General features: G+C 39.0%; 3 protein-coding genes across 4 annotated transcripts in view; 2 read left to right on the forward strand and 1 right to left on the reverse strand.

Annotated features, from left to right (window-relative positions):
* spryd3 (SPRY domain containing 3) overlaps window positions 1-9,683 on the reverse strand; it is a 36,106-nt gene extending 26,423 nt beyond the window's left edge. Inside the window, exons 1-6 of the mRNA XM_008319002.3 lie at window positions 9,550-9,683; window positions 8,734-8,858; window positions 7,377-7,452; window positions 4,902-5,026; window positions 4,010-4,145; window positions 3,466-3,654 (exon numbers count right to left, since the gene is read on the reverse strand). Coding sequence (XP_008317224.1) covers window positions 3,466-3,654; window positions 4,010-4,145; window positions 4,902-5,026; window positions 7,377-7,452; window positions 8,734-8,858 — 651 coding nt within the window. The 5' untranslated portion in view covers window positions 9,550-9,683. The remainder of the gene's footprint in view (window positions 1-3,465; window positions 3,655-4,009; window positions 4,146-4,901; window positions 5,027-7,376; window positions 7,453-8,733; window positions 8,859-9,549) is intronic.
* A 2,244-nt stretch (window positions 9,684-11,927) lies between these two features.
* On the forward strand, window positions 11,928-15,738 carry igfbp6b (insulin-like growth factor binding protein 6b). Its single transcript, XM_008319005.3, has 4 exons — window positions 11,928-13,596; window positions 14,547-14,581; window positions 15,223-15,342; window positions 15,597-15,738. Exons 1-4 carry the CDS (start codon window positions 13,260-13,262, stop codon window positions 15,708-15,710), a joined length of 606 nt encoding a protein of 201 aa, XP_008317227.1. The 5' UTR covers window positions 11,928-13,259; the 3' UTR covers window positions 15,711-15,738.
* A 2,824-nt stretch (window positions 15,739-18,562) lies between these two features.
* pip4k2ca (phosphatidylinositol-5-phosphate 4-kinase, type II, gamma a) lies at window positions 18,563-26,633 on the forward strand. Of its 2 annotated transcripts, none has more exons than XM_025059483.1 (10): window positions 18,563-19,024; window positions 20,122-20,219; window positions 20,427-20,523; window positions 20,743-20,892; window positions 22,136-22,282; window positions 22,455-22,493; window positions 22,584-22,697; window positions 23,469-23,729; window positions 24,096-24,203; window positions 24,485-26,633. In XM_025059483.1, the coding sequence occupies exons 1-10, from the start codon at window positions 18,866-18,868 to the stop codon at window positions 24,563-24,565; spliced, it is 1,254 nt and encodes a 417-aa protein (XP_024915251.1). In that variant the 5' UTR covers window positions 18,563-18,865; the 3' UTR covers window positions 24,566-26,633. The 2 variants fall into 2 exon arrangements, with proteins under 2 accessions (XP_024915251.1, XP_008317228.1); XM_008319006.3 differs by having other exon boundaries at window positions 18,564-19,024; window positions 23,469-23,733; window positions 24,100-24,203.
* Window positions 26,634-27,785: the final 1,152 nt, after the last annotated feature.

The following is a 27,785-nucleotide window of genomic DNA, read 5'->3' on the forward strand; positions in this document are numbered from 1 at the left end:
CTCCGCGTCTCCTTCGCGTCCCTTTCATCTGCATCACTTTACTTTTCCTTTACTTGATTTTCCTTAGACCTTCTCTGTCACTACAGGACAACTACTGTTCCAACTCAACACACACTCTTTTCAGCATCCAGGGTGAACTTGTAAGAACTTGACAACATTATCACCTTCACAATGCTGACCACATCACAGTACTTGGGGGGGCAATGGTTACTTGCTTATTAGGGGGAAAAACAGAAATAAAAGCAAAGAAAATGGAACAAAAGAGAAAGAACAGATCACTGTTGGACAGTTGAGGCAACTGTGCAGCCGAGCGTCCCAGCTGTGAAAACCTCCAACCACATGAGAAAGAGTAAAAGATTCCTTAGAGTCCCGTTACTCCACTTATTGAATTTTTACAACCTGGTGGACTGCCACACACTTGGCTCTAGAGTAGGTTTAATGCCATTGCTACTCTCTGGTCGGGAAAAACAGAAGAAAAAAAACAGAAAAGAAACAGACAGAAAAACGGAAAACAGGACTGTTGATTGAATCATTCTTCTCACCCATGGCACTCAGCTTTCACGTACCACGATGGCCTCTGTGCTGTATGTTTGTGTGTGTGACAGATGCTTGTGTATGACCCGAAGACAGACACGTTTATCACACAACCACATGAGGGACCCACACACAGCCTGGCCTTCATCTCTCCTGCACCGCTGGGAGACCAGTCTGTAGTCTTGTGGTTACTTTTTGAAGTTGGAAGGGAGGGTGGCAGAAGGAAGGGCTGTGTGGTGGTGGAGGTAGGAGGGTGGAAGGGTGGGGGGGGGGGTTTCATGGAAGCTCACACCTCAACACAGAACAAAGGTGTTACAGTTCACTAATGTAAAGTGGTGGAATGCAGCATGATACATCTGATGACAAAGTTGTTTCTAACAATGAACTCTATTCAAGCGGTTGACATGAGCTACTTGAATCATAGTTTAGTCTGTGTCTGAGAAAACAGCCCTCAATTTAAACTTCGCCCCACTCTCAGGCGTTACCAACCACTGAGTAAGAGTTTCGGCCACCAAAAGAAACAAAAACTAAAAAAAACTAAACTAAAACTAAAGATTACTTCCATTATATGCATATATATGTATGTATGTATGTATGTGTGTGTGTGTGCCTATACATCACATTTGTAGACTGCTGTCACTGGCATCAAACCCTGTCTTCTAACAAAGCACAGACATCCTTGCTTTTGCATGTGGAATCATTCACGGAATTTTTAGAGAAAATTCACCAGGACACGAGAAAGACAGACATCATGTTGCTTAGAAACAGAAAGCAAAACTTCATTTCACTTAAAAAAAACAAAAAAAACTTCATCCCTGTATCACCAGGTGAAAAACTATCCTGACCTGACAGTGAAAAACTACAAACCTGATCAGGCTTGCAGGAGGTAATTACAGTGAACAGAGAAAATAGAATAGAAAATCCTGCAGTGTGCAGTGCCACACATTATTCTTGTTGCCTGTAATGACTGTGTCAAGGAGGACCTCACTCACACTGAATTGGACGTCTGTGGTGGTGTTGCAATGACTGCCCTGATGTTTTGAGATGTAAATTGTGAGGAAACAAATTTAGAAATGTCTTGACACAGTCACACAGTCTAACACAGACATTACAACCTGAATGACACCAAACCAGACGGACAAAATGACAATTTTAACATTTGCTTCAGTTTCTAAACGATTCGACTGTAATTAAAACAAAAGCTGACCTGATCCACGGACAAATGTTCCTGAGCCTTGAACTCTTTTATTATGCTCCACGAGGCGTTTTTTTTAACTCACTTCTACTCAACAGATTTCATTAATTTGGTCAGTATACACTTCTACTCAACAGATTTCATTAATTCCGTCAGTTATAAAACAGTAAATGTTTTATAAGTATATTATAAAATAATAAACTTTACTGTTTATTGTACTTTTTAAATTGTGCAAACTTTTATGGACTGGATTTGTAGGAAGTAAAGTTTAACAAATCAGGTGTATATATATATAATAAAATATGTTAATTTGAAAGATAGTACTACACTTTCTTGTACATGGTGTTCTTTTAATGTTTCTGGTATTTTCACATAGAAGTCTTCCCCTGTTTTTTAAATAAAAGCATTTGTAAAAACCTCCTGACTTACTTCCTTTTTGGATTAACATTTCAAAACATTTCAAAACATGTATTCATGAAATCCCCAAACAAATTAAGACCTTGTTTTTAGACAACTACATTCTCCAAAAGACAGCTCACATAGTGTGTGTGTGTGTGTGTGTGTGAGTTCTGTTTAATTACAATTTATTAGGTTCAATCGGCGTATAATAACATAATGACACACTACAAATTATGACTTCAATTGAAATGATTACCATGTGGCAGCCTTTCGGAGGTGACGGAGGCGCCATAAATCAAACACATCTCGAGATTTGTCTTGTGTGTCTTGGATTTGTGTTGCCTAATCTCATCGTACGATACGCCAAAGAGGGAATGAAGGACAACACACTCGACGTCCTCTCTGACGGTCTGCCTGCTGTTTATCTTGTTTTTTAAACAGGGTGTCTATAAACGTGCAGGAAAATCCCTGTGATGACGTCAGGGACGTTTGCAAAAACAAACTTAGAGGAACCAAAATCCAGACACGCCACGATGATACAGCGTCAGAGACAAAATAACTCAAATTTAAATGAATGCTTTTGGAACAGCCTTCCCTGAAGTGTTTAATACTGCTGTCAACAAAGAGAGATTTGTTAAAGAGCATGTAGTTGAATGATTCGACTACAAAACAAACAAAAGGAATTGGCAACAAATGCCCAAGGACTACATTGACCCGTTCCAGTTTTTCTTTTTTAACCGTTAATGGTGTCAAGCACTAACTACATGAAGCTATAGACACAAATGCTTTGGATACAATGCAATTAGCTGCATTTGTTGCACGATTCTCCAGGATTAGATGAACTGATCAAAATCATTTCTTTAACAGTTAGTTATTCAGTTAATATGAACTGAAAAATTCATATATAAATCAATATAGAATCATTTGATCTCTGTGTCATGTATTTTATTAGTGTCAACGAACCAGTTGCAAGAATTTCAGAAATGAACTGTAGTGCAATAATGATACCTGCTGTAAAAAAAAAAGAAAATCACTCTGGACATCACTGTTTTCATAAGGAACTTCATGTGAAAAAGCAAAAGTCACTGCATGTTTTTGAGCTTCATTGATGTAGTGCAATAATGATACCTGCTGTTGAAAAACTGCATGTTTTTTGAGCTTCATTGGAGCAACTTTCCTTCATTGTTTTCATTGTGCATTTATATTGTTGAAGTAGTCTGCGTGTTATTTTATCCACATCTTTAATGTGCAGGTTACTAGTCTAAACAAACATAAAGGTACCTGACACAGAACAGAGGGATTTCAGAATCAAAAACTGGATGCAATCTGCTTCTTACCGTGCCGCTCACTGTGACATCGTAAAGCCGTCCCCAGTCATCTTCATGGCTGTCAACCATCATCATGCTATCATCCTCCTCCAGGAACCACTCTGCATGCAGGTCAACCTTCACCTCCTCCCCCATGGAGTGCATCCCTACAGCAGGAAAAAGCCCTTCTGCCAGCACAGGGACCTCCACTGAACCCACCTGGACAAAAGGCAGATGAACCAAAACTGTCATTACATTTAAATGCTCTGTTAAATCAATGCCTTATTGCAGCTCTAAAGGGTCATTTAAATGGATAACTGACTTGTGGTGAACTTCAAAGATTTTGTTTCCTAAAAATGAATAAGAGCTTGTTGCTTCCTTGATGTTTCCTTCTATTCCCTGCACTGTACATTTCTAACCAACATTGTGCCATTTTCACAATATTTCCCAATTCTACCAGTTTTGTGCTTAGAAAAAGGTATCAATCAATTCATCCCTGATTTCAACACAACCAAAGAAAAATATGACATGAGCCAACAAAGCCAACATTTCCAGATCACGATGCCTGTTGTACCTCTTGGCCATTTTTGGTGAAAAAAACTGTGGTAGAGCCTGCCTCGGTATTTTCTGAAAGTATTCCACAGCCAACACGGTCTCCCCGAGCACACTTTGGTCCAAACTGCTGCCCCACAGGGTTGCCATTATATAACCTTGGACAAAGGGAGAGAAAAAGAAATATTCTGCTGTGAAATACAGGTATTTACCCAACACTTAATGCCTCTGAAACAACGGAAAATGGCCTGTTTTGTTCTTTGAAAGCAGCTCATGTCCTTAACCTTGAGAAAAATGAAACACAGACGTTACTGAGTGCTGCTTTCTGAAACAAACACAGTGCTGATTGCAGTCTGACCTCTAATCCTTTGTCTCACAGGACTTCTTTTTACATATGTTAACCTCATTATATGGTCTTTTCTGATGACAATCTGGAACAAATATGTAAACACACTCCTGCCTCGGTCTACTAATGTACAACGCATCTGTGTAATATTGCAGCGGCATGTTGTGGGTGCAGGCACCTACAGTAACCCGCAAGTAAGGATTTTGGCATTGCATTGCATTGCATTGCACTTAGCTCAATGTAAACCTTCTAATGTTTTATATTATCTGAGTAAATATTAAATGGATATGCATATGTTGTCCTTGCTTTACGTTATTTAAAAAAATACAGGTCATAAAAATCAAGTTACTGCAGGAATTGTGACATGAAATGTTTAGTTTTCTGCTGCAATGTTGCATAATATGATTTATCAAACACAGACAAAAAATAATAAAAAAAAACTAAACTTGGATCTTATGGGTCATTATTTTCTATCAAGAGCATTTTATGTCAGTGACAATCTGTTTTTCAAACCATGCAATAAACCAATGCTCTAATGTAGTGTATAGAAGACTGTGGTTTGACCTACTTGCCGTTGTCAGCGTGGTAAGCTACAGAGTATGGCAGCCAGCCAGGCTGGTGGTCCAGCCTGTAGAATTTAGGCACCAGGCCCACAGCAATGGTTCCCCTCACCCCTGTGTCCACGATGGTCACCTACACACAAAATCAACACACAGTAAATACAGCAACCACGGCCAAAGTTATTTAGCTTATCATATAATTAGAGCCCGTCTTTAAGACACAGGCTTTATATTTTACACTGAATATTTAGAAAGTTGCACCTTCAGTGGAAAATTCAAGTTAACTATGCCTGGCTACTACTGTATATACTTTATGGAGGCACCCCTCCACCGACTGTATACACTTGATTTGTCTCTTACCACATAATGAGATGTGCAACAGTGCTAATCTTTTTAAATATGCTAATAAATATTCTGACACTTATTTTTTACAGTATCGTATTCAACTTGGGAAAATTATTCACTGCATCTAACCCCATCAGTCAAACACTCACAGAGGAGGAATGGGCGGCACTTTTTACTTCAGTCTATATGTGTAATCATTCTATATAGAAAATGTCTACGGAAGAAAGACGTACGCTGACGACGTTGCATTGTGACATATGTCGTTACCTGCAATTCAGTAAATGGTCAACGCACAATATGCACACATCAAACGTTGAACAAAATTTGGCAATAAAAATGCTATAATCACAAAGTGTATAGAGGTCCATAAGGCTGCGAATTGGTTCACAGGGCGTTAAGATCAGATCAGATTTCTAAGTTCAGGGAATGTCTATACATGAGATGTGGTTGTAATGCACAGACCTGAAAAATAGTGTGGTAAAATATTCTCATGAAAACACCGCCTCCAGTAGATTATACAACACTTATGATACATGTAAACTGTTAGACCAAATATGGCATCTGCTGTTATTTTGCGTGACCTTTACAGTGTTAACACCTGCGTTCTAACAAGGCCTATTAACAGCAGGGGCCACTTGGTAAATCATATGCTTTGTTATAATATCTATGTATAACAAAGCAGCGCACATTCCAGTGCATTAATAAACAGTGTTGTTTCTGTTGCTTTTCTTCCTTTCAGAAAACATGAATTGTAGTTAATTATACTTGTGACTAAAACATGGAGGTTACTGACTGCAGTGCTAAAGTACAGTACTGTATAGCAAACGTGTTTTTACAGCACTTGATGCCTTTTAGGCTGTCATTTGAGGGATTGTTCATTACTCAACACTTGTGCTTTGTTAATAAGTCAACTGTTTGCTTTGGCCGTTCACCAGCATCACAAACAAACATGTAGAAAATGTGAATGTCCTTACAAAGCAGGCAAAAACACATGACATTGCTCATTAGGAATGAGCCGAAATCAACTCTACAGATGAGCCTGTTAACTACAAAACTATAAGAAAGTTGTAATGTTGCAAAAATGTGGAGACAGAATGGTAGAAAGTGAAGGAGCAGAGGCAACAAATGTGAAACGGGCTTCTTGTGAAATCAGAACAAGGAAGAGGCATGAGGTTAGCAGTGACGCATATGTCGACAGAAGCCTGACATTTATGAAAATAACTGCTCCCAAATTTCTGAGATATCTGGGAAACTGACAGCATGTGCGTCACAGAGTAGAGAAAAATGCTGCTTTGAAACTCGGGGTAATGACCATACTAAAATCCTCCTGTGTAAATGTCAGAGAGACCTATGAAGCTCCAAATGGGATTCTCATTTAATTATAACCATTGTTATTTTGACGGTTTGCCTGTTGAGGCAGCAAAGAGAGAAAGACCTGGAGGTCACATGAGACGTTGACATCACATTAGGAAGAAATGTCACATCTGGCAAAAATAAGGGAGTCCTTAAAGCCATTACAGAAAAAATGCCAAAGGTGCTGATACCGCAAGGTCCTACAGGATGTTATTAAAACAGACCTGGCGACGTACACACTGCAGAGCCCGTTTGCTCTATTGTGATTTTGTTTTACTGATGTCTCATTTCATTGCAAAGAAGACATGATGTCACACACTGTGTTTAAGACAGTAAAACCGGATATTCCGCATGTTAGCATGTGTTTTAATTCAGACATTGTTGAGCAAACAATGTCAGTCACAAGATCCCAGCCTATTTTTTTCCCCATGGGCTAAATAAAAGTGTGACATATCTTTGCACTCAGAGACACACCTAACCCTACTAAGATCCCACATTCCAATGGAACTGAAACATTTCTGCGGCAGTGGTTTATCACTAAACTGGGATTGTGGGAATCACTGAAAAATATAAGAAATTGAGAAAACTGTCAGCAACAAGATTCCAGGAGAAAAAAATAACCATCTGGAAAGAGCAATTCTGGCCATATCAATGTTTAGACAACGGTTTCTGATGGCCATATGAACTATGACACACAAACACAGAAAGCAATGGTCATAGGAGTCTAGGAGTATTTAAAGTACATTAACAGGGACAGGTGCAGCATCGGTTTCCCACTGCCTTACCTCAAAGTAGCAGTTTCTCTTTGATAAAGGATGGCCTGCAACATAGCAACCCACTTCTTCTGAGTTCCCTTGGTAACTAAAAGGAAAAAAGTGCAGGTAAACAAATGACGACTTCTCTCTGGTTCAACTGTTGTTGGCACAATCAAAAAAAAAAAAAAAAAAACACCCCAAATTAACAAACCCAACTGTGGGAGATGTGCACAGTGTGGAAAATATACTAAAGACCTCAAAGCACAGATGAACACCCAGTGCTGCCTGAGCCTGACTGTGCTGCACAGCATCTCACGGCTCAGGCTGTTTATCTCCGCTGTGCTAAGATGAAAACCACATAGTTTCTGAATCCAAATACTTGAGGCATTTATGACTAATGAGATGGAATATGCAGGAGAAGCTGTGGGGATATGAAGACGTTCCTGAGATGAAAGCCGTAACAGCTGCATCATTATCTTGTTTGATGCAATATTACGTAAGGACATCATCTTGAAATAGAAATATTTATCACTCGTCTGGCTGGTTAGAGTATCTTTTTAATAAGCATTTTTTAATTTTTAATTCATTGTGATACTGACCATACATCATACATTGAAAGCTTTTATCTGAAAGCTTTTGTACATGTATATGAAAAAAGATGTCTGCAACGTAGCAGTGCATTTGAAACAGAAGAAGTCATGTATGACTTTATCCTTGTAAAGAAATTAAAAAAGATGTTAAAGATGGGTAAAAATCTACTGGTATCCTGTGACAGGAAATAACAAACAAAACATATGGTCAATATTGACCAAAAATAGTTACACTGAGGGCAACTGGACAGAGAAGGTTTCTTGAAGATGTTTCACCTCTTCAGTTTTGTCAATATTAACATTTTTATAAAAATAATTGATATATAAATAAATGTACGAAGCAGCCACTGATTTCGGTTGTTGTGCCTGGACTCACCTACAGAACTTACAGACACAAACTGTGGAATTAAACAAAACCACAGTCACAGTCTTAAGTGACCACTATATTTAATCTGAGAAATAAAAACCCATGCCGTGGACACACTACAGACTCTTTACTGTTCGTGTGGTCGCTTACACAGCAACAAACCATTAAAACACATGGAAAAGTCATGGAGTGACTCTCTAACTACTGTAAGTATATGGATAATGACTATGTTGATGTGAATATATGTCAACCTACTCTATGATTAAGTAAAGTAACACAAGAAACAACATTAAAATATTTCAGCATTGACGACAGCAACACAGCATTGTGGGGTGTTGTGTTAAGGCATGCTTAGACAGGTATTAATATTTCATAATGTGTATCATATGTCTACAATTGAAATTGGTATGAAAGCTTTCATCAAGCTGACCTGAGTGTGTCTCCTTCCTTCTGCAACCTCATTAATCGCTCCTGTGCAGCGCGACCATCTTCAATTTCTCTCATCCGCCGCCTAAGATTTAGGGCTCTTTGGTGTAGAATGTTGATGGCATCCATCTGATAGAAGAAATCAGACGATTTAAAAGCAGAACAAAACACTCTGCATAGAATTAGTTGTTGATTGTAATTGCCCTCAGATAAATTACCAAGTACAAAAGCATTGCTGTTCATCTTGTCATATCAATAAACAATTTTACAATTAAAAAATGTCCTTAAAGTAACAGATTTTGTTAAAAAATAAATGTACCTTTGTGATAAACAATTTCTGTTTAACATTATATTTAATTCTAACACACTCTTTGCGGTGGTTTTTATCTTAACTCGCTTGCAGTGTTGTTGTTTTGTTTTTGTTTTTTCAAGTTACTGTGGAATACGCATGTAGTTCAATAAGACAGTGGTCTAAAAGGTGGGCGTGCCGAAGTTTACATGCAGCTCTCGCTGTCAACACAGTCCACATCTCCATGTCAGGGATGCTGAACGAGAAGGGCAACAAGGAGTGTTTCTGGAATAGGGTATAGGGTTGCTCTTTAACGTCAATTCTTCTCTGCTTTTCACATTAAACAGCAAAACAGTGTCAGTCTGACGTCGTTAATGACGAAAGCTCAGTATGTCACTGGTTTAGCATCAGCAGCGGCTAATAAGATAAGCTAATTCCTGACAGCCGAGGCTTTCTCTCTGTTACTGTTTAATGTAGAGCGTTTTAAAATGGACCCACGGAACAAATACGCCCCCGGTGGTTTCCTCTTACCTGAGAGGTAGCCGTCTAATCGGACTAAGAACCCACTTTGTCATCAGCCCGTTAAAGCCACATCAAACCTACATAACTATAGTTCGGCGCTTTCCTGTGACGTCACAAAGTGTTCCCAGCCCTAGCCAATCATAGGTTTGGGACGTAACACCAGCATTTTCAGTGTGTGTGTGCATAGTGTGAGTTCGTCTCGTTAAGGTCAGTGTTAGTGTTCTGCCGAGGTAAATTAATATACAGATTAAGGTGAAGCATTTATTGGAATAAGTTAAGGATAATATTGTGTCTTTGGGTTTCCCTCAGAGAGCAATAAGAGCATTTAATTTTTGGATATACTAAAACTACTGGTTAAAACCAAACATCTTGACATTGTGAGGTCACTTTACAGGTCCCTGTTGGTCCAAAGGCATTTTTAGGTTGAAGACTTAATTTTAAGGGTAGAAATTACAAGTAAAGGGTTGGTTAAATCTGTAGCTAGGATTAGTTAGGTTTGTTTTAAGGATTATGTAAGACTAGGAGTTACATATGTAGTACCAATAAAATTGAGTAACAAATATGTGCACGTGCATATGCGTCGGTGGTTGTAGTAGTAGTAGTAGTAGTTTGTGTCAGTGTTAATCCTGGGTTCAGACTGATTTTTAAGACAAAATTGTCAGTGTGATGACCTTTAGTTTTTGCTGTCTGTGTTCTCGGTGACAAATGTATCCAGATCTTATGTTTAGTCTGGGAAAAGCCAAACACACAAACTCACTCAGCCATCAGGAAATGGAAACCATTATCCTATTGCACAAACCCTCAGATAAGTCCATATAATTAAATCTAAAATTTGGCAAAAACATTAAAAAAAGATGCTGTAAAGCATTATTTTATGCCAAGTTAATGTAGTTTATTCCATAACATGGCATTCTTATGTGCAAAAAACTTCACTGAGAGACAACAAACACGCAAAGTGCAGTGATTTTGTATTACTTGAGTTAAATGAGCGGTGGCTATTTTAAAAGAATCAGTGGCTGCAGTGAGAGCTGGGAAAGACCTGAGAAAGCGGGAGAGGAGAAACAAACTGAGGAAGAAATCATGTGGCAGCCTGAAGGAGGAAAAATGAATTATCTAGGGCAGTGTGGAAAAGAGAGCCCCTGTTGGTCTGGCGTGAGTCTTGGAACATTATCCTGATATGTGGAAACAGACTGTGCTGCAGCTCACAACTCATGGGAACACGAGACAGCAGGTGATTTCTGCTCTCGTTGCCAGGATTAATCAGAACAAAACACTGCTGATGGCGAGGCAGGTTTTGGCCTCATGTAGGCAGCACTGAATTCCAAACAGTACAGGCCACTGGCTACGATTTTGTACTCTGTCATGTCTGCAGTGCTTCAGGAGGAAGTGACCAAGTGCCAGGCAACTATTCACACATGCAGCACATTTTGTTCATCACTGCATCACTCGTCAACCCCAATAACCTGCAAATTATTGAGTCTGACTAGTTTGATGAGAGTGCAAAAAGAAAAACAGAAAAATAACGTAACGCAGGTGGTAACCTTTTTAAATATTGTGCATTTCTAATTTATTGGTGGAATGAACAATACCTCCCTCAAGGGGGCACTATGGCATTTATAGGGGAGGCTGAAACAACGGAAAAGGGAATCCCATGTGGTACAACATCTTACATGAGAAGGAATGGACGGCACTGTTATACATGCAGTGAGAAAGAAGAACGAGAGAGGATGCTAACGTTAGGCTAGTTAGCAATCATAAAACTATTTTTCTAACGATTTTCTTTAATTAACCTTCTTCCTGGACTGTTCCTTTAAGGAGGAGTCAAATCCATCTAACTGTATCCTACTTGCAGCCTCCTCTATGTCTCTTATCAATGATCCACTGCTTTGGTAGATTGAGCCAACACTTTCAGCACATACACCTTCTCTAACCTTTGCTCTGTGCACATTCACCTGTTGTTGCTGCAGCCCACTTTAATCTCCTTACATTTTTTAATATTTGGATTTTACAATATATTTTCAAGACTTACACTGCACACAAAAAACAATTCAATTAAAGTTATTATTAATACAGAGAATTTATTCTGCGTATTTTCTATTTGCCTGTAGGCCGTGGCATTGAGGCCAGAACAGATAACACTGGAGACAATGGGGCTGGAGATAAGAGAGGAATTCATTCCTCAGCACTCTACCAGCCATCTTCATGTGCTTTCAATTTATGTCTTTCATTTATTGTTGTTACGCACACACACGACAGTCCAACAGATGACAATCAACGACCATATGGTGTCTTTCTAAGTTACGCACACACACGACAGTCCAACAGACGACAGTCAACGACCATATGGTGTCCTTTTAAGTTGAAAAAAATCATACTTTTTTTTTACTCAAGTGTCCTTATAATGAGTTCAGTAGTTAGGTCAAAGAATTAGTTTTAAATCTGACAGAAGCAAGAATATATTCAGTACAGAGTCACACACTGCACCATTTTACGTCATGGCTGCAAGGACATTCTTTCGTTCTGCCTAGAAAATCTAAGAATCTGCATGTTTGTTTATTTCTGCAAATTTATCTTCGCATCCAGGTTCCAGTTGTGCAGATTCTCACTGTATAATAGTTTCCATTGCCTCATAACTTGTCATGTGATCTGGTCCATTAAACTCAGCGATAAGTCAATATCTGACAGCTCCTTAGTAATGTAATGAAGCTGACTTTTGTAACAAAGACTGAATCAGACCTTCTGACTCAGCAGTGATTTAATTGAGCTAAGACAGTTTCGGTCGATCTGTCATGCAATAAACAGAGCTACACACGATACATTATTATAGTTCTGTTGAAATTTGCTGCCAATTTAATTCATCTATCATTATCCTATATTACATTTCCTTCGGCATTTTAAAAAAATGTTGCTCAGGATAGTCTGTGTTCTCTGTCATAACCTTTTATTGAATTCAAGCAAGAGAAAAGCCACCACTGTGCTTTTGTTGCAGTGAATGACACTGCAGTGGAGAAGCTGAGAGAGGCACATATACATTTGTTTTTGTTACCATGGTAAATTGTGTTCCAGAAAGGTCTCTGACAGTGGAAATAAAGTGCAAATATCTGGACAGTATATGTGTTATTAACATAAGTGCAGCGTTGAGAATAAGTGTTAGTTCAATGGCTGGATGTATATGTGATTAAATAAAAATATAAAACAGACAGTGGAGAATTTTTTCTAATTTTGAAGAGAAACATAATCCACAAGCACCTGAAGGTGCCATATCTGCTCTCTCTCTCTCTCTCGCTCTCTCCCTCTTTTTCTTTCTGTGTCCCAGCCCCTGAAGGTGTCATAACTGACGGTGCTCTCTCTCTCTCTCTCTCTCTCTCCTCTCCTCTCCTCCCCTCCCCCTTCATCTCTCTCTCTCTCTCTCTCTCTCTCTCTCTCTTTTTCCTCACTCTATCACCGCCTTTCAGATCTTTAAAAGCCGGTGCTTTGCTCTGTCTCCCTCGATCTCCATTTGTCTCCTCTAACACTGCAGGGGACTCAATGAGCAAAGCACCAAAGAAGGCAACTGTATAGAAACGGACAGAAGATTCAAAGAAGAAGGGAGGAAAAAGGGAGGAAGAGAGTAAGAGAGAGAGTGAGAGAGGGACAAAATTTCAATATCCATAAATAGATTTATCCACATTTAACTGACAAAGAGTGACAGTGTGAAGAACCTGAGACCTGGACAGAAAATGCCTATTCTTTCTAACTTAACAGCCATTGTTTTGTTGCTGATTGCCCACTGCGGATCTTGGAGCAGTGCAAATCGCTTGGGGCCCTTCAAGGTCTGCCCTTCCTGCAGGGATCCACTGGGGGCAGGTCGGCCCCCCAGGGACCATAATGTTGCAGTGAGCACGACAGTGTTGGCCCAGGGAGAGCCCTGTGGTGTATACACACTGAGCTGTGCCAAAGGGCTCCGCTGTGTTCCCCCTCCAAGGGAACACAGCCCCCTTCAGGCTTTGTTGCAGGGACGGGGCATTTGCTCCAAACACAGTAGGACTAGTCCCACTGAGAGGCCACCTCCCACAGGTAAGATACTGTATAGACACACTTGCATGGTGTCACATATGCACATATAGATATGTGTCTGCATGCATGCACTTATGGATGTATTAAACATGTGGGTAGACAAATGTTAAATGTAAGCTGTGTTAAAGATACCTCTTTAAGGTACACCTCTTGTATAGCTGTACATTGTATGTGATGCTGTGTCACTCACCAAAGAAAGAAGGAGCAGTTGGTGGCTGATATTTCAGCCTGGGTGCATTTTGTGCGCTCCAGATGAATTTGCAGTTTTGTACGGCTCTGCAGTGGCTCTGAAATCATTCTGATAAGGCAAAAAGGGGGGGGGGGAATACAGAAATGATTACAGTGAAAATAACCTTATCATGATTGCTGTTTGTAACCAGCAATCAAAGAGCAACAGTTTTCAAGTCATGGTGCAGCTAGTGCAGTGGTGCAGCGGTGGAGGGGTGAGGCGCACAGTTTGGGGAGGGGGGGGGGGGGGGGGGGGGGAATACAGAAATGATTACAGTGAAAATAACCTTATCATGATTGCTGTTTGTAACCAGCAATCAAAGAGCAACAGTTTTCAAGTCATGGTGCAGCTACTTGCCTTCATAGTGACTTTTATTCATCAGTCCATCAAATTGACCAATGAGCCTGAAATGGTCAGCCCTGCAGGTCATAGACTCTGGGGAATGGGAAACTGTGGCAGTGTCACCTACAGCATGGTCAAGCTGTGTTTTATGGCAATGATCCCCATCTACTGTTCAACCAGAGACACTGCGATTAACTCTAAGAAGGACATACAGAGAGAAATTAGGTCTTTTCTCACCAGCTCTGCATGTACATTATCTTTGCAGCTTCAGAAATGTGACAGAAATCACTCTAAAGAATGTGACATTGGACATGTTTGATGTTCAGTGCTTTAAACGTTTGATGTCGAATTCTCACACCGATATGTGATTTCCTCTCAGGTCCAGATCCTTCACACAGTGGTGACATTGAAAAAGTAAGTTTGTGCTTCAATTCCTCAGTGTTTCAATGAGTCGGTGATTCATAGTTAAATAATGTTCAGTCATCCCTATCTGTGAGAGTATTAAAAAAATACACATTAAATGTAAGGAAAAGTATGCACTGCTTCTTAAGTAGCATATAATCCTGCTACAGTAACAGACGCTCAGCTGGTTTGGGTGTTGCAGTAACATGTAGACACAGTGCTCTAAAGCCATGCATCATGGTGCATGATGTGTTCGCTGCTATGCGGCAGAACTAATGAGCATGATGCGAATCAGAAAAGTTTCAAGTCTGCAGCTCTGGCCGCAGATCTTTTCACTTTGCAAGCCAGCTGATCTGCAGCACTGACTGTGGCGATGAGATCATCACTGTTACAGAAATGATCACAGTTTAATATTCCAGAGTATCACAAAAATGCACAGTCACTTAATCCGGTGACCTGAAAAAAAAAGCATTGTGTAACATTATGATATTACATAATGTCATACAATATGTGACATCTAATATATATAGATTACATACTCCTTTCTCTGTCCTCCAGGAATTCCGCCAGAATTTTCATGCAGGGATTTAGACACATTTTCTCTATCTGCCTGGTGATGTTTAACGTCAAACTCTGCAATTTTCTGTCTCCAGGCACCGTGTCGTAAGCTGCTCAATAGTGTCCTAAGGGGTCTGGAGCTGACAATCTTCCAGTCTGATCGTGACATTTATATACCCAACTGTGACACCCGTGGCTACTACAGGAAAAAGCAGGTAGAATATGTACCTGGAACATGTTAAATATAAATCTGAAACTTTTCGCTGCATTTCTGTTATACACTGTAAAATTGTATTTCTAAAAGTAACTGTCACTTCACCCTCTATGCTTGTCAGCTGCGTGGACAAAGAATCAGTACTGCGCTATGATGACATATCATTTTTTTTCTCTCTCTTCCTTTCTCACCACCTTTCCAACTGCCCTCCTTTCCTTTTTAAAACCCGTCTCTTTGTTTTCCAAACCTACACAGTGCCGCTCCTCTAAGGGCATGCGGCGTGGCCATTGCTGGTGTGTGGATGAGCTCGGCACCCCCGTGCCCTCACGTGCCAGCGAGGATGGTACTATTCCATGCGATGGAGAGTGAGGGATGAGTCTGTTCTACAGCTCGGAGCCTGGAGGAAGAGGAGAAGGAGGAGGTAGAGGATGAGGATAAGGTGGAGCAGCAGGAGCACAGGGAGAGGGGGTGGCTTTAGTTTGTGCTAGACACTGCCTAGACAGGAGGTAGCAGGGATAAACCACTTCCTATGGAAAATTCACAACACTTATCAATCATGTACACGCAAGACATACACAATCACAGCACAATAGTATCTGTCTGAATGTTCAACAGTTGCAGCAACGTCCTCTGTGTCCTCCAGTGACATGCTGCATGCTCACATTAACGCTCCGTAAACTGCCTCAGTGATCCCAGTGGTATTACACAGAACAACCTCTGTATTCCCTGGCTCTTGTCCTGGCTTTCTGGTAGAGTTTGGTTTTCCTTTTCACTTTAGGTTAGCTGACACTGCCTGTGTTTGTTCTGATCTCAGTGGGCTGAAATACTGTTATGCAGGTGATGTGACACAACTCTTTGAAAAAGTGTGTCTCCCTCACCATCCTCTCTCCCTGTCTCCAAAGATACACTGACATCAACATACCTAAATGACAAAATATTTCCTTTCTTTTAATTTATTTTTTTTTCATCAAATACTGCTTTGTGCTTTAGGTATCTTGGTATAAATGTTAAGACAGAAATCATAGACACAAGAACATGATCCTGATGCTCCTGTTCATTTGAGTTGTTTATTTGTGTGACTGCCTGTAAGTTGATTGTACATATGTTTAATTTTTGTGTGTTTAAGTTGTGGACAAAAGCTTATGGTTGTTACCCTTTTCAAAAAGTTGTAAGGCATATTTTTATACACGTCAATATAATATTTTATATATAAATTGTTGGTTTATTTAATGAACTACAGTACAATGCCATGTATTTTTATATTGTCAGCAGTTTCTTATTTAAAGACAGAGGTTATTTTATTTCATGTTAGGGGAAGTGCTGCACTTCAGTATGGCAAAACGTCACTTCACATTCATCAGAGCTCTATTCTATTAACTGCTGTACATCTTATGGTTATACCTTATGTGTTTACTTATGTTTTTATTTATGTTTTGTTTATATGAAAATGCTGTTTTATTTTGGTGCATCAAACAATAAACTCTTATTTCAATAGAGGGGGAAACAATCAAATGTGTTATTGTTATAGTATGTCTTTCCCAAGTCCTTGCAAAAGTCATGAAATTGTGTGCTCTTGAAGTGTGAGTAGAATTTATCTATTTCTGACCAATCTTGTTGTGCCAATGTGTGTGTGTGCGTGAGTGTGTGTGTGTGCTGTGATGATAGGTCCATGCACAAAGGACCTTAAGATTTGCAAATATAAACTTATGAAATAATAGTAATAAATGGAGAAGAATAAAACATATATTATTACAAGTATTGTTTTGAGTTTTTCTTCCAATAAAACACTGATTTGGTCAAATGTTTTTGTTTAGAAGTCATTCAATACAATATAAAATTAAAATAGCCTGTAATTGTTATACCATAATACTGTTGTTACCAATAACAATAAGAAAATGCAAAACAGTGTTAAAATTAGAACTTGTTTTGAACACACATTGGAACCCATATTATCCATGAAAAAATGTTTGCAAAAAATGCATTTTAATCATCATTTCTAGGCTTGTCATAGATCCATTGCTAAATACAACTTTGTTCTTCATGTGTTAGTTTTAAAAACAGTTTTTTTCTTTATCCTAAGATTTGGAATACTGCCACCTACTGGTTAGTTTTGTCACTGGTAGATTTTTCTTTCATCTCTCTCAAGAAAAGGTTTTTCTATTAATGATATTCATTTATAATATTGACAAAAGAAAGCAATTCAGTTAACCCAATAGAAATGATTGGAAGATCTGTATTCCTGGTACAGGATGTTTGGCTGGGAACTTGTTTCAAGACCTTATGTTCATTTAGTGTGTTAAACACCTCTGTAGTCACTCTGTTGGTTTTCTTGCAGGGAAACAGAAATTACAGTTTGAAACCCATTACTTTCATGCTGCTTTCTTCCATTAGCAGGCACAGGAAAGCTAATGCTCTTCCTCTTCCCCACAATGGGACATGACTGTTTCCAAGGTAACAGGACAGAATTACCCTTTTGTCCATGCATCATGAAAGTGAAGGCCTTGCAGAAATAATACATTATGCTTTGTAGAATGCCACTTCTCCATCTAAGCCATTTGTATGCACTTTCCATTTAGATTTTATGATTTTTACTGATGCCTGGGTCTGGTCTGGTGTGCAGTCTACACATAGAATTTGATCTTTTTAAAATTCATTATTCCAATTATTCAAAGATAAATCTGTAAATACATCATTAAATATTTTTAATTATTCAAAGATAAATCTGTAAATACACCATTAAATATTTTTATGTTTAATATGTTATTTTGGAGCTCAGAAGCAAACTGTATGCCTTTTGTGTTGTAATGTTCACCGACAGCATCAGTATATTCTCCTACATATTTAGTCAGAGGAATAAATACGAGGAGTATTTTAAAACACTTTTTATTGGACTGTAAAATGTTATACAGTGAATCACATGCAAATGCAAATGTGACTCTTTTACACTTATTTTTGCCTCCATATACTACAAGAGTAAAGAGAATTGTTTAAGTTTAAAATACTTAAAATAAAGTAAGAAAAGGGGGAGGTAGTGTATTTGAATTGTAGTAACTTACCTAAATAACTAAAAGACTCCAAACTCCGCCACATTTGTAACTAACGTTTTAAGATTTTACATTTCCCAATATGATTTTTAACTTAAACGCACCATGAACCGTCGACGCACCACCCACCGGAGGTCAGCTGGTGCAGAAGAATCATTTAATTGGCCTCTGACACCTTTCAATCATACCCTCACCACGTGGTTTGTAAAAACACGGATGGACTCTAGGGGTCCGTTGTGGACTGTCAGAGGGAAAATGGTGTGAATGTTGTTATTGAATGATTCGGCGCAGTAGTTTAAACGTTAACAGAGAGTCAGTGTTTTACGACTGACCTTTAGTTGTCACTCACTGTGATAGACACAGAGGACGGCGGTGGTACAAACAAGCTTAGTAACTAACTTCGGGTTTTTGTTAAGAGAGCCGCCGTGCGTGTCACAGCGCTTTCGTGAGGGGACGAGGAGAGAACTACGGTCTTCGGTCATGGCTTCCCTCAGTAATTCAGGAGCCACTTCCAGTCCTGTGGTGATCCTAGCACCAAAGACCAAAACTAAAAAGAAACACTTCGTTCAGCAGAAGGTGAAGGTGTTCCGGGCCAGCGACCCAGTCCAGAGCGTCTTTATGTGGGGCGTCAACCACTCGGTGAGTAGAGTAGCCTACGTTTCAATACGTGTGTCACTGGTTAGCGAGTTAGCAACAGAGCTAACGGTTGTTCAACACTGTTTATTCTTTCTGGTTCTGCCACACAAACGGCACTGACAAGGCCCTAAAACTACAGAGCAAAATGAAAATGAGATGTTACAAGTATTATGACTAAAATAATTGCGATCCGTGATCATTCTTCTCATTGTCGTTGTTTTATTGGTGTTTTCTAACAAGCAGCGACCATCAGGTTGCATTACTGTCACCTTCTCTTTCCTATGAACACCGTGTTCTGTCCCGTCCTTTCTGCAGTCAATCAGAAATCCCGTGGCTGTGAAACGTGTACGTCATTAAACTTTAAATGTTCTCCGAATCTACCTAAGGACCTTAACTAAGTAACTTTCGAAGAGTACTTTGACTTTGGTTACACATGTTCATTCCTGGGATCACGGTTCGATTCTTGTACAATTCGTGTAAATAAAAGTCGACCCTAGATTCATTCGATTCAATTTTCGTTTTTTACATTATTTCACTTACGATCATTGAAGTTCATATATTTCATACTGTTCCCAAAAATACTTGTAACTAACGTAACGGAATTACTTACTAAATTACATGGTTGACCGTATAATGTAGTAACCAAGACCTGATGTTTCAAGGGTTTATTCGCAAAAACAGAAAGAGATGTCAGTCAAGACAGTAAGCTACCAGGTACAGTAAAAAGAAGTTATATTGTACCTTCATCTCACTTAACATAATCTGATCGTTTAAGAATGCAGTACAGCAGGTGTCGCATCATCTCGCATTACTCTACACGCAAGTTCACAATGGTCATTGTTGGACTTTTAAAATATTGCTCCAACAATGTATATCTGGGAAAAATTGACTACAAAAAATAAAATTTAAGATTTTAGGACAACATTTTTGTCCAACATCATCATAAATAGTTGGGGCCATAACAAAGGCTTTTCACGTCTGTGAGATGCATAGAAAGTACAGTGTTCAGTATAATACATTCATATATCTTCTACCACTGAATGGGATGGAGCCAATCCCAGAATCCCACCGAGTGTTTCAATGAATACCTTTCTCTGCAGATAAATGATCTGAACCAGGTGCCTGTTCCTGTCATGCTGCTGCCTGATGATTTCAAGGCCAACACCAAAATCAAAGTCAACAACCACCTATTTAACAAGTAAGGCCCAGGTTCTGTTTTACTGTTGAGTGTACCAAATGTTACAACAGTGTAATGCCCCATTTATGGACAGGTGGTAGGTGATATTGAAGGTTATTTAATTTAGGAATTACAGTAGATAATGCTTTATCACGTGAGCAAAGCAAATTTCACAAACGGACACTAGTACTAATTGTTACCTTTGTGAATGTTTCCCTATCTGTGCAGAGAAAACCTTCCAGGACATTTCAAGTTCAAAGAATACTGCCCTCAGGTCTTCAGAAATTTGAGGGAGCGGTTTGGTATTGAGGACCTAGACTATCAGGTTTGTGATGTGTAATTAGACAGCGTTAATATTTAGTCAAGCGTATATAATTATTCTGATGCATTTACTTTGACACTGATGAATTGATCTCTCTACCATACAGTGTCTTTTTATCTGTTTAACTGCTAATTGTTTTAGTAATTTTAAATCCTGATCCTGGTAGGCTGTAAAGGGTTTGAGTACTCATCTGGTTATGAAAATGCCCTTTGTTATTTGCAGGTGTCATTAACACGCAGCCCGCCAATGAGGTCTGTAGACGACCAGGGAGAGAGTCTTCTGCTCAACTCATACGACCGAACACTGGTCATCAAGCAAATCTCCAGTGAGGATGTTGCAGACATGCACAGCATCCTGTCTGAGTATCACCAGGTAAGGGCAAAATCACATTAAACTTGTTAATTAATTAAGAAATGTAATGTTCCAGAAAGGATGTCATCTACATCATACATCAACACACTTGCATATGCTCCACAACTCCTAAACGGGGTCTGCTCCCCACATTGGGAACCACTGTGTTATGCCCTCTTGCAAAAATTGGGCTATTAATAGCATCTCCTAAAACTGAGCTCTGCCTCTTTTCTTTATGTAATTTTAGCCACAGGTGAACAACATTAACCCAGATATGGGTATTTTTAGAGCAACAGAGGGATTTCAGTGAGCAGCAAGAGAGTAGACCTGACAGTGTTTTGTCCTAGACACCAAATGAGGCTCAAAGCTGCTGCTGCCTAACCTGAAAATCAACCTCTACTGTACGTGAGGGTTGATAGAGGGGGAAAAAAAGGTGAACTGCAGTCATAGCATTTGCCAGCACCAACCACAGAACAACATTCTCCATTGGTCGATTTGCCAGCACCAACCACAGAACAACATCCCCCATTGGTCGAACAGTCATATCTGCACATCTATGTAAAAATGTTACAGTTATGGAAACAATAGGGAAGCAAAGATGACACACTTTTTGCTCATCACAAACCCGTGATTAGTCTGTGACTATATGACAGTTTAAGGGTTATAGGTAAGCATAGCTGCATCTAGTGGGTACTTGAATAAGTAGGTCTTACTTCAAGCTAAACATGCTACAGAGTTGGGCTGATCCAGGCTCTTATTGGAATGTGTGGCCTGTGGTTGCACTGCCTACATTAAAGTGAGAGCGGGATGAGAAAAATGGGAGCTCTGTTTCACAGTGTGCATATTTATTTAGTTGGCGCTGAGTAAAATCTTTGTTGTCCAGTGTCTGCGTTGGCACAGTAGTTTCCCACATAGATCAGGTTTACAGGTTGGAGTGCACTGCATCAAATTTCTACTTTGAGTGCTCCTTCATTGTCATGACAAAAGTTAAAATTGAGATGGTGTGCTTAGATGATCTCAATTATAGACATTGTCAAAGTTCTGCATTTGCATTGGAGCCTGTAGGAAATGTAGGCACATGCATATGGTTTGTTGTTCCAAATTAAACTTGGTGTTAATGGTCACATACTTGTATTGATACCCAAAAATGTGCTCATCCAAAGACCTGATACGTACTCTGTAACATTGCTGTGTTACAATACAATTCGTAAGAGTTAGGTGATGCTTTCTGTTTATATTTAAAATGAAAGTCCACTTTTTTCAGCACATAGTGAAGTGTCATGGCAGCACCCTGCTGCCACAGTTCCTGGGTATGTACCGTGTGAGCGTTGACAGTGAGGAGACTTACCTTATCGCCATGAGAAACATGTTCAGCCACCGACTGCTGGTGCACAGGAAGTACGACCTAAAGGTAAGGAAGAACTTTGTGGTAATCATTCGGACCTTTTAGCATACTTCCCAAAAAACATAAAGACTGTGTTAAACTTGAGGGAGATGTAATGGTGATAAATGTGCACTGGTGCAAGTTTTTAATATTTGACATTCCTATAATTCCTGCAATTTTTTTCCCACTATTTTCCCAGGGCTCTCTGGTGGATCGTGAAGCGAGTGACAAGGAAAGGGTGACTTGATGATGTTTTTGTCTACCATTCATTTAAATAAACCCTTTTTAAGTGTTCTCTCATGGATGTCTCTAAACAATTCTGTCCAAGGTCAAAGAGCTCCCTACCTTCAAAGACAAGGACTTCAGGAACAACATGCAGAAAGTTTATGTGACTGAGGAGCAGAAGGAAAAGTTCATGGAGAAACTTAACCGAGATGTGGAGGTAAATAACTTGTAAATAACCTGTTATTGCAAACGTTGACCACAAAGGGGCGCCATTGTCATTGGTGGGAATTATCGTCACCGTGACTAGGGTATGGTTTGAAATTAAAGTAAAGCAATGAGAGATAAATTGGATACAAAATTGAACTGAATTAAATCAAATGTCAAAATCAAACGACATATTAGTGAAAAACAGTTTATTATAAAATTCCAGTAAATATCCCTAGTTAAACCATTTTTAAGTTAATTGATATAAATCATTTCTTAAATCAGGTCGAGAGGATGAAACTCTTGTGATTTAGCATTTGAGCTTGTTGCTATGAGCTCATGCTCTCCTCACTGTCCTCATGCTCCTGTGTCTGTTATTTCATACTCTGCTGCTCAGAAATATTATCTTTCATACAAAACACTTCACTAAGCCAAAGTCACCTCTCTTTGAAGGTTGTGATTGTACCACCACGATCCTGTTATAGAGGCTGCTTAGACGTGAATGCAGTTCAAGAGAGATTATTATAAAAATGATGGCATTTGGAATTTCAGTGCTAAAGGAAAATGAGTTTTGGCCCGTTTTTAAATTATGACAGTGTGCCACATCCTCGTCACTTTGTCTTTTTCTCTCCGTTGCATCAGGGCTCAGTATTCAGGGGCAAGAATTCACATCCATTGACACTCAGCCATTAACTAAACACTATTTTTGAGACATGAAAACACTGATCTTGCATATTGTGATAGACTCTGATTAAAAACATTGTCCTTATATTTACCTCTGCAGTTTTTGGTGAAGCTGAAGATCATGGACTACAGCCTGCTACTGGGTATTCACGACGTGGGCCGAGCTGAACGGGAGGAGGAGGAGGGTGAGGAGGTTTCCCACGAGGAGGAACAGGAAACAGAGAACGGCCTGAGTCTTGGCCCCACAGTGGGATCCTATGGCACCTCTCCAGAGGGAATCGCTGGATATATGGCATCCTGCAAACCACTCGGGCCTGGAGAGTTTGACCCTTATGTGGATGTGTATGCGCTTAAAAGCTGCGCTGGTAAGGACCTAAAGAAAAAAAAAAAAAAAAAACACTGTTTTTTTTTTTGTTTTTTTTTTAAAGATGGACACTCCATCTGCGACTGTTTTTTTTTTTGTTTTTTGTTTAAAGATGGACACTCCATCTGCACACACACAGGTGCTGGAACTCATCACTCTCATAGATAAAGCAATAGTTTCTCTTTATATTTTGGGCAGCTATCATTATTATTATCAAGGTCATTCAGGTGGATGCAGCAATGCAGTTGAAGAGGTGTTGATGTGTTTGTGGAGGCTTTAATCTCAGGGCTATTCTTTTGATGATGCCTTCAGCTGCATTGTCAAGCCTAGTGAATGGACCCGGTTTGTTCTCTGCCTTTCATTACAGGAGCTCCTCAGAGGGAGGTCTATTTCATGGGCCTGATTGATGTTCTGACTCAGTACGACACCAAGAAGAAAGCTGCCCATGCAGCAAAAACTGTCAAACACGGGGTGAGTTATAGGACAGGGGTGGAGGGAATGTGTCAGACAATCAAAGTACCGACTTGTACCTGCATGGATGACAAACTGTTTGATGTTTACTCTTGCATCATAGAATCTTTTGTGTGTAGACTATAGCATGTTAGTAAACAGGACAGCTGTGATTGGCTGCTTCTTGCTTACCAAACTCATTTGCTTCCTGTTCTACTAATATACCGCTCACAAGCTCTGGTGTAAACAATATATTGTTGACATTTCTTCTGATCCTACTTCATCTTGTGTCTTTGTTGTAGGCTGGTGCTGAAATCTCCACTGTCCACCCAGAGCAGTACGCCAAACGATTCCGTGACTTCATTTCAAACATTTTTGCATAACACTGCCATACATTCCTTCATTCAATCGTTAAAAAAAGAACTTTCCATTCACAAAAAGAAAAGTTGGCACCCACGTGAATATTAATTTATTTGCTGCAGTGTAATTTAATACTTCTGATGCATATATTTATTTTAAATGTTTAAGATGCATTTCTCAAATTATTAAATTAATATATAACATTCTGAAGCAATATGGTACTTAGAAACAGCTTGGTCAGCAGCTGTTTTCTTGGTCAATGAAATTCTTTGGGTCAAACTTTCATTTCACTTTACAATGTTCAATAGATTTTTTTTTTTTTTAGAAACTTTGTTGTTTTTTTATATTCAACACTAGATCAGTCTGTTGACACCATTTAACAGATAATATCCCAGAGACATACAACTGGTTTTAGCCCAGAATATTCAACATGATGGTTTGATTAGAATAGTCCAAACTTAAAAAATGTAACACAAGCATTAGACTTGGTTTACTTTTACACTGAACTTTTGAAGCCAGAACAAACATGCTGGACAAGTCCAGGCAGTTACAGCAGCTGCTACCAAAAACGTTTCAGTGACCAGAAAGGTAAAGAAGTCAGAGTAGTCCTCTGATCACATATCGACAAGAACCTTCACCTCCTCACTACTGTCTGGCCAAGGGAAATTTCCCATGTCTTTCTTTGTTTACCTCTCCTTAGATTACCCACTGCTTTTTCTATGCAAAATGACTTCACTACACTGTATATCACTAAGTCTTCTTCCTCTCTTTGGTTTGCTGAATAGTACGTACGTATTTTCTACTGTAAGCGAACTGCATTAGGGTTAACTTGCAAACACACCTATGCCTTCAGATGGCAAGAGGACCGAGATGTAAACTGAGAAACCGGAATCTGGACCATTTAAAGCTGACCAAACAGTTCTCATGTAATAGCACCCTTAGTTGAGCAGTAGCACTGGAAATATGAGCCCAGGAGCTCAAATGAATCTGAAACACAAGACTTTACACATTATACTTGTGTTTTTATACTTAATATAATATTAAATAAGAATTACGGAACTAAATGAAGGCTGGCTGAAACTTTTCTTTTCACAGTATTTATGTCTAGTCATTTTTGCTGACTACTGACACAAGACCTATGATTAAGCCACTCCTAGTCACAACTACTTTGGTAGCGGACGTAGTCACTACATAATGAAGTAATAAAGTGTAGACGAAGATTTCAGACTGTGGGTGTCAGGGAAACTTAAACTTCTTATAAAGTTCTTAGAGATTTTCGTACTGAGTTTTACCATATATGTATATGAAGAAGCGCGTGGAATAGCTATTATCTCACTAAATTTATTTCTAAATTCTGCTTTCTGTTAAGTCCTTTTCTTGTCACAGTGTAATCAGCCTAACAAAACTTAACTTAAAAAAAAGACAGATACTCAGGACTTACTGTCACTTCGCTCTTTTAGTTTTCTGTCAGTCCGGAGCTAGCGTGACGAATTTACAAATTGTTTTTAGCGCCATTTTGTCAAGCTAATAACACAGGTACCTTCGGTCATCTGGCACCGCACCCGCCTCCTAGACATTCCACAGTCATCGTATTGCTGACATAATCTAACTTTCTTGGCGTTTTACGATTGACAGCTCTAGAAATATAATACTTTTCAACAATATGACCCTTAAATAAATGGCTATGTTAATCAGCTAAACTACATGTACCCCTAGCAAGCCAATCAACGTATAACGTAGCACATGACGTTGCGTCACGGAAGTGGTGTCGCAGCGCATTCTAAAGGTAAAATTGATAGTTAGCATCGCCTCTGCTAGTAGACTGTGGCTCATGGAAGTAACACAGCTTAAGCAGTGGACGGTAAAAATACACATTGATATAAGCAATAATTAGTAGAAAATAGAATGGCCCTTGTGTTTTGCTCTCTATGGTTTAATTTGTTATTAAATAAGAGAACACGAAAAACGCTACCGTCTAATAAACATTTTCAAGTGTGCAGTCCCTCTGAGGATATTCTGAAGAATATTCTGGACCATGTTTGTCCATGTTTTGAATTGTTGCTAATAAAAAACACATTAATGTAAAGCAAACATATTTGTCTAGTCTCATGTTTTTTTGTTTTTTGTTTTTTTAATGTTTGGAGTCGCAGCCTAAGAAGGACTGTACACTTCTGTGTTGTTCAAAACAAACGGAAACAAACTTCAGTTGTTAGTAAAGTAAGTTCAAATAACTACTTGAAGTGTGTTGAGTAGTCTCACCTAAATGTCGAAATAAATGTATGTCAAAGGAGTTGATTTAATAAAAGGAGTAAATGAGTTTTCATAAAGACTGAATCTCGTTGTTTGGCCTGTAAACATAGTCTTCTACTCATAGTAGACTAAACTAGAATTTAATTTAAAAAGCAATGCTTGAGTGTTTGTTGTTAAGTACATATATGAAGAAGAACATTACCCAGCATTCCACTAACCTCCACGCAGTGGATTCTAAGATAAAACTGAAATGTAAGCTAACGACATTATTTTGATGAGAGTGAATGAAATGTCTGAGATTTGAAGCTGTTGCCTGTACAACAAATGTATTATAACTAGGATACTGTGTTAAAATATTACAAAAATAACACCACATTTCAACACTCCGTGGAGTGTTGAAATTTCAACACTCCAATGTATGAGTAGTGTTCTTAGTGTACTGTTCTACTGTATTCTGTATTACTGTATGCTTAGCGACGGATGCATATGTTGTACTTCTGCAAATCACTTTTTGGACCAAAAATATATTTTACAAAAAACTGATGAATGTGTGATTCATTATTTGAACTTCCTTTCATCATTCAGAATTCTACAAAGAAGAAATTATACAATGGGAACCCAGCTTACTGACTTTATGGACAATGTAGAGAAAGGCATGTTTGTTTGAGAATTTTTGTCTAATATTCTGATGAATTCAACTTCAGCTTTAAGCTGTGGTGTTGGACCAGAACCCTCCATGTTTTGAATGGAGCACAGAGGATGTGCTCCTCTCCCAGATCTTTTGATTTAAATATTTTTTTGACAGTACTAATGGACCAATTTACTGGTTACACAGAAGAAAAACAACTTTGTGATGTTTCTTGGAATAAAATAAAATCTCACCCACTAAATAATTTGTTTAACCTAAAAGGGTGAGTTGAGCAGGTCAGAAACGTCTGTCTTTAACAGTTGTTGTCAGTCCCAGATAACAACATGTTGGGGGTCACAGCCTGC

The sequence above is a fragment of the Cynoglossus semilaevis genome, chromosome 10, assembly GCF_000523025.1.
Source record: "Cynoglossus semilaevis isolate Cse_v1.0 chromosome 10, Cse_v1.0, whole genome shotgun sequence".
Lineage (NCBI taxonomy): Eukaryota > Metazoa > Chordata > Actinopteri > Pleuronectiformes > Cynoglossidae > Cynoglossus > Cynoglossus semilaevis.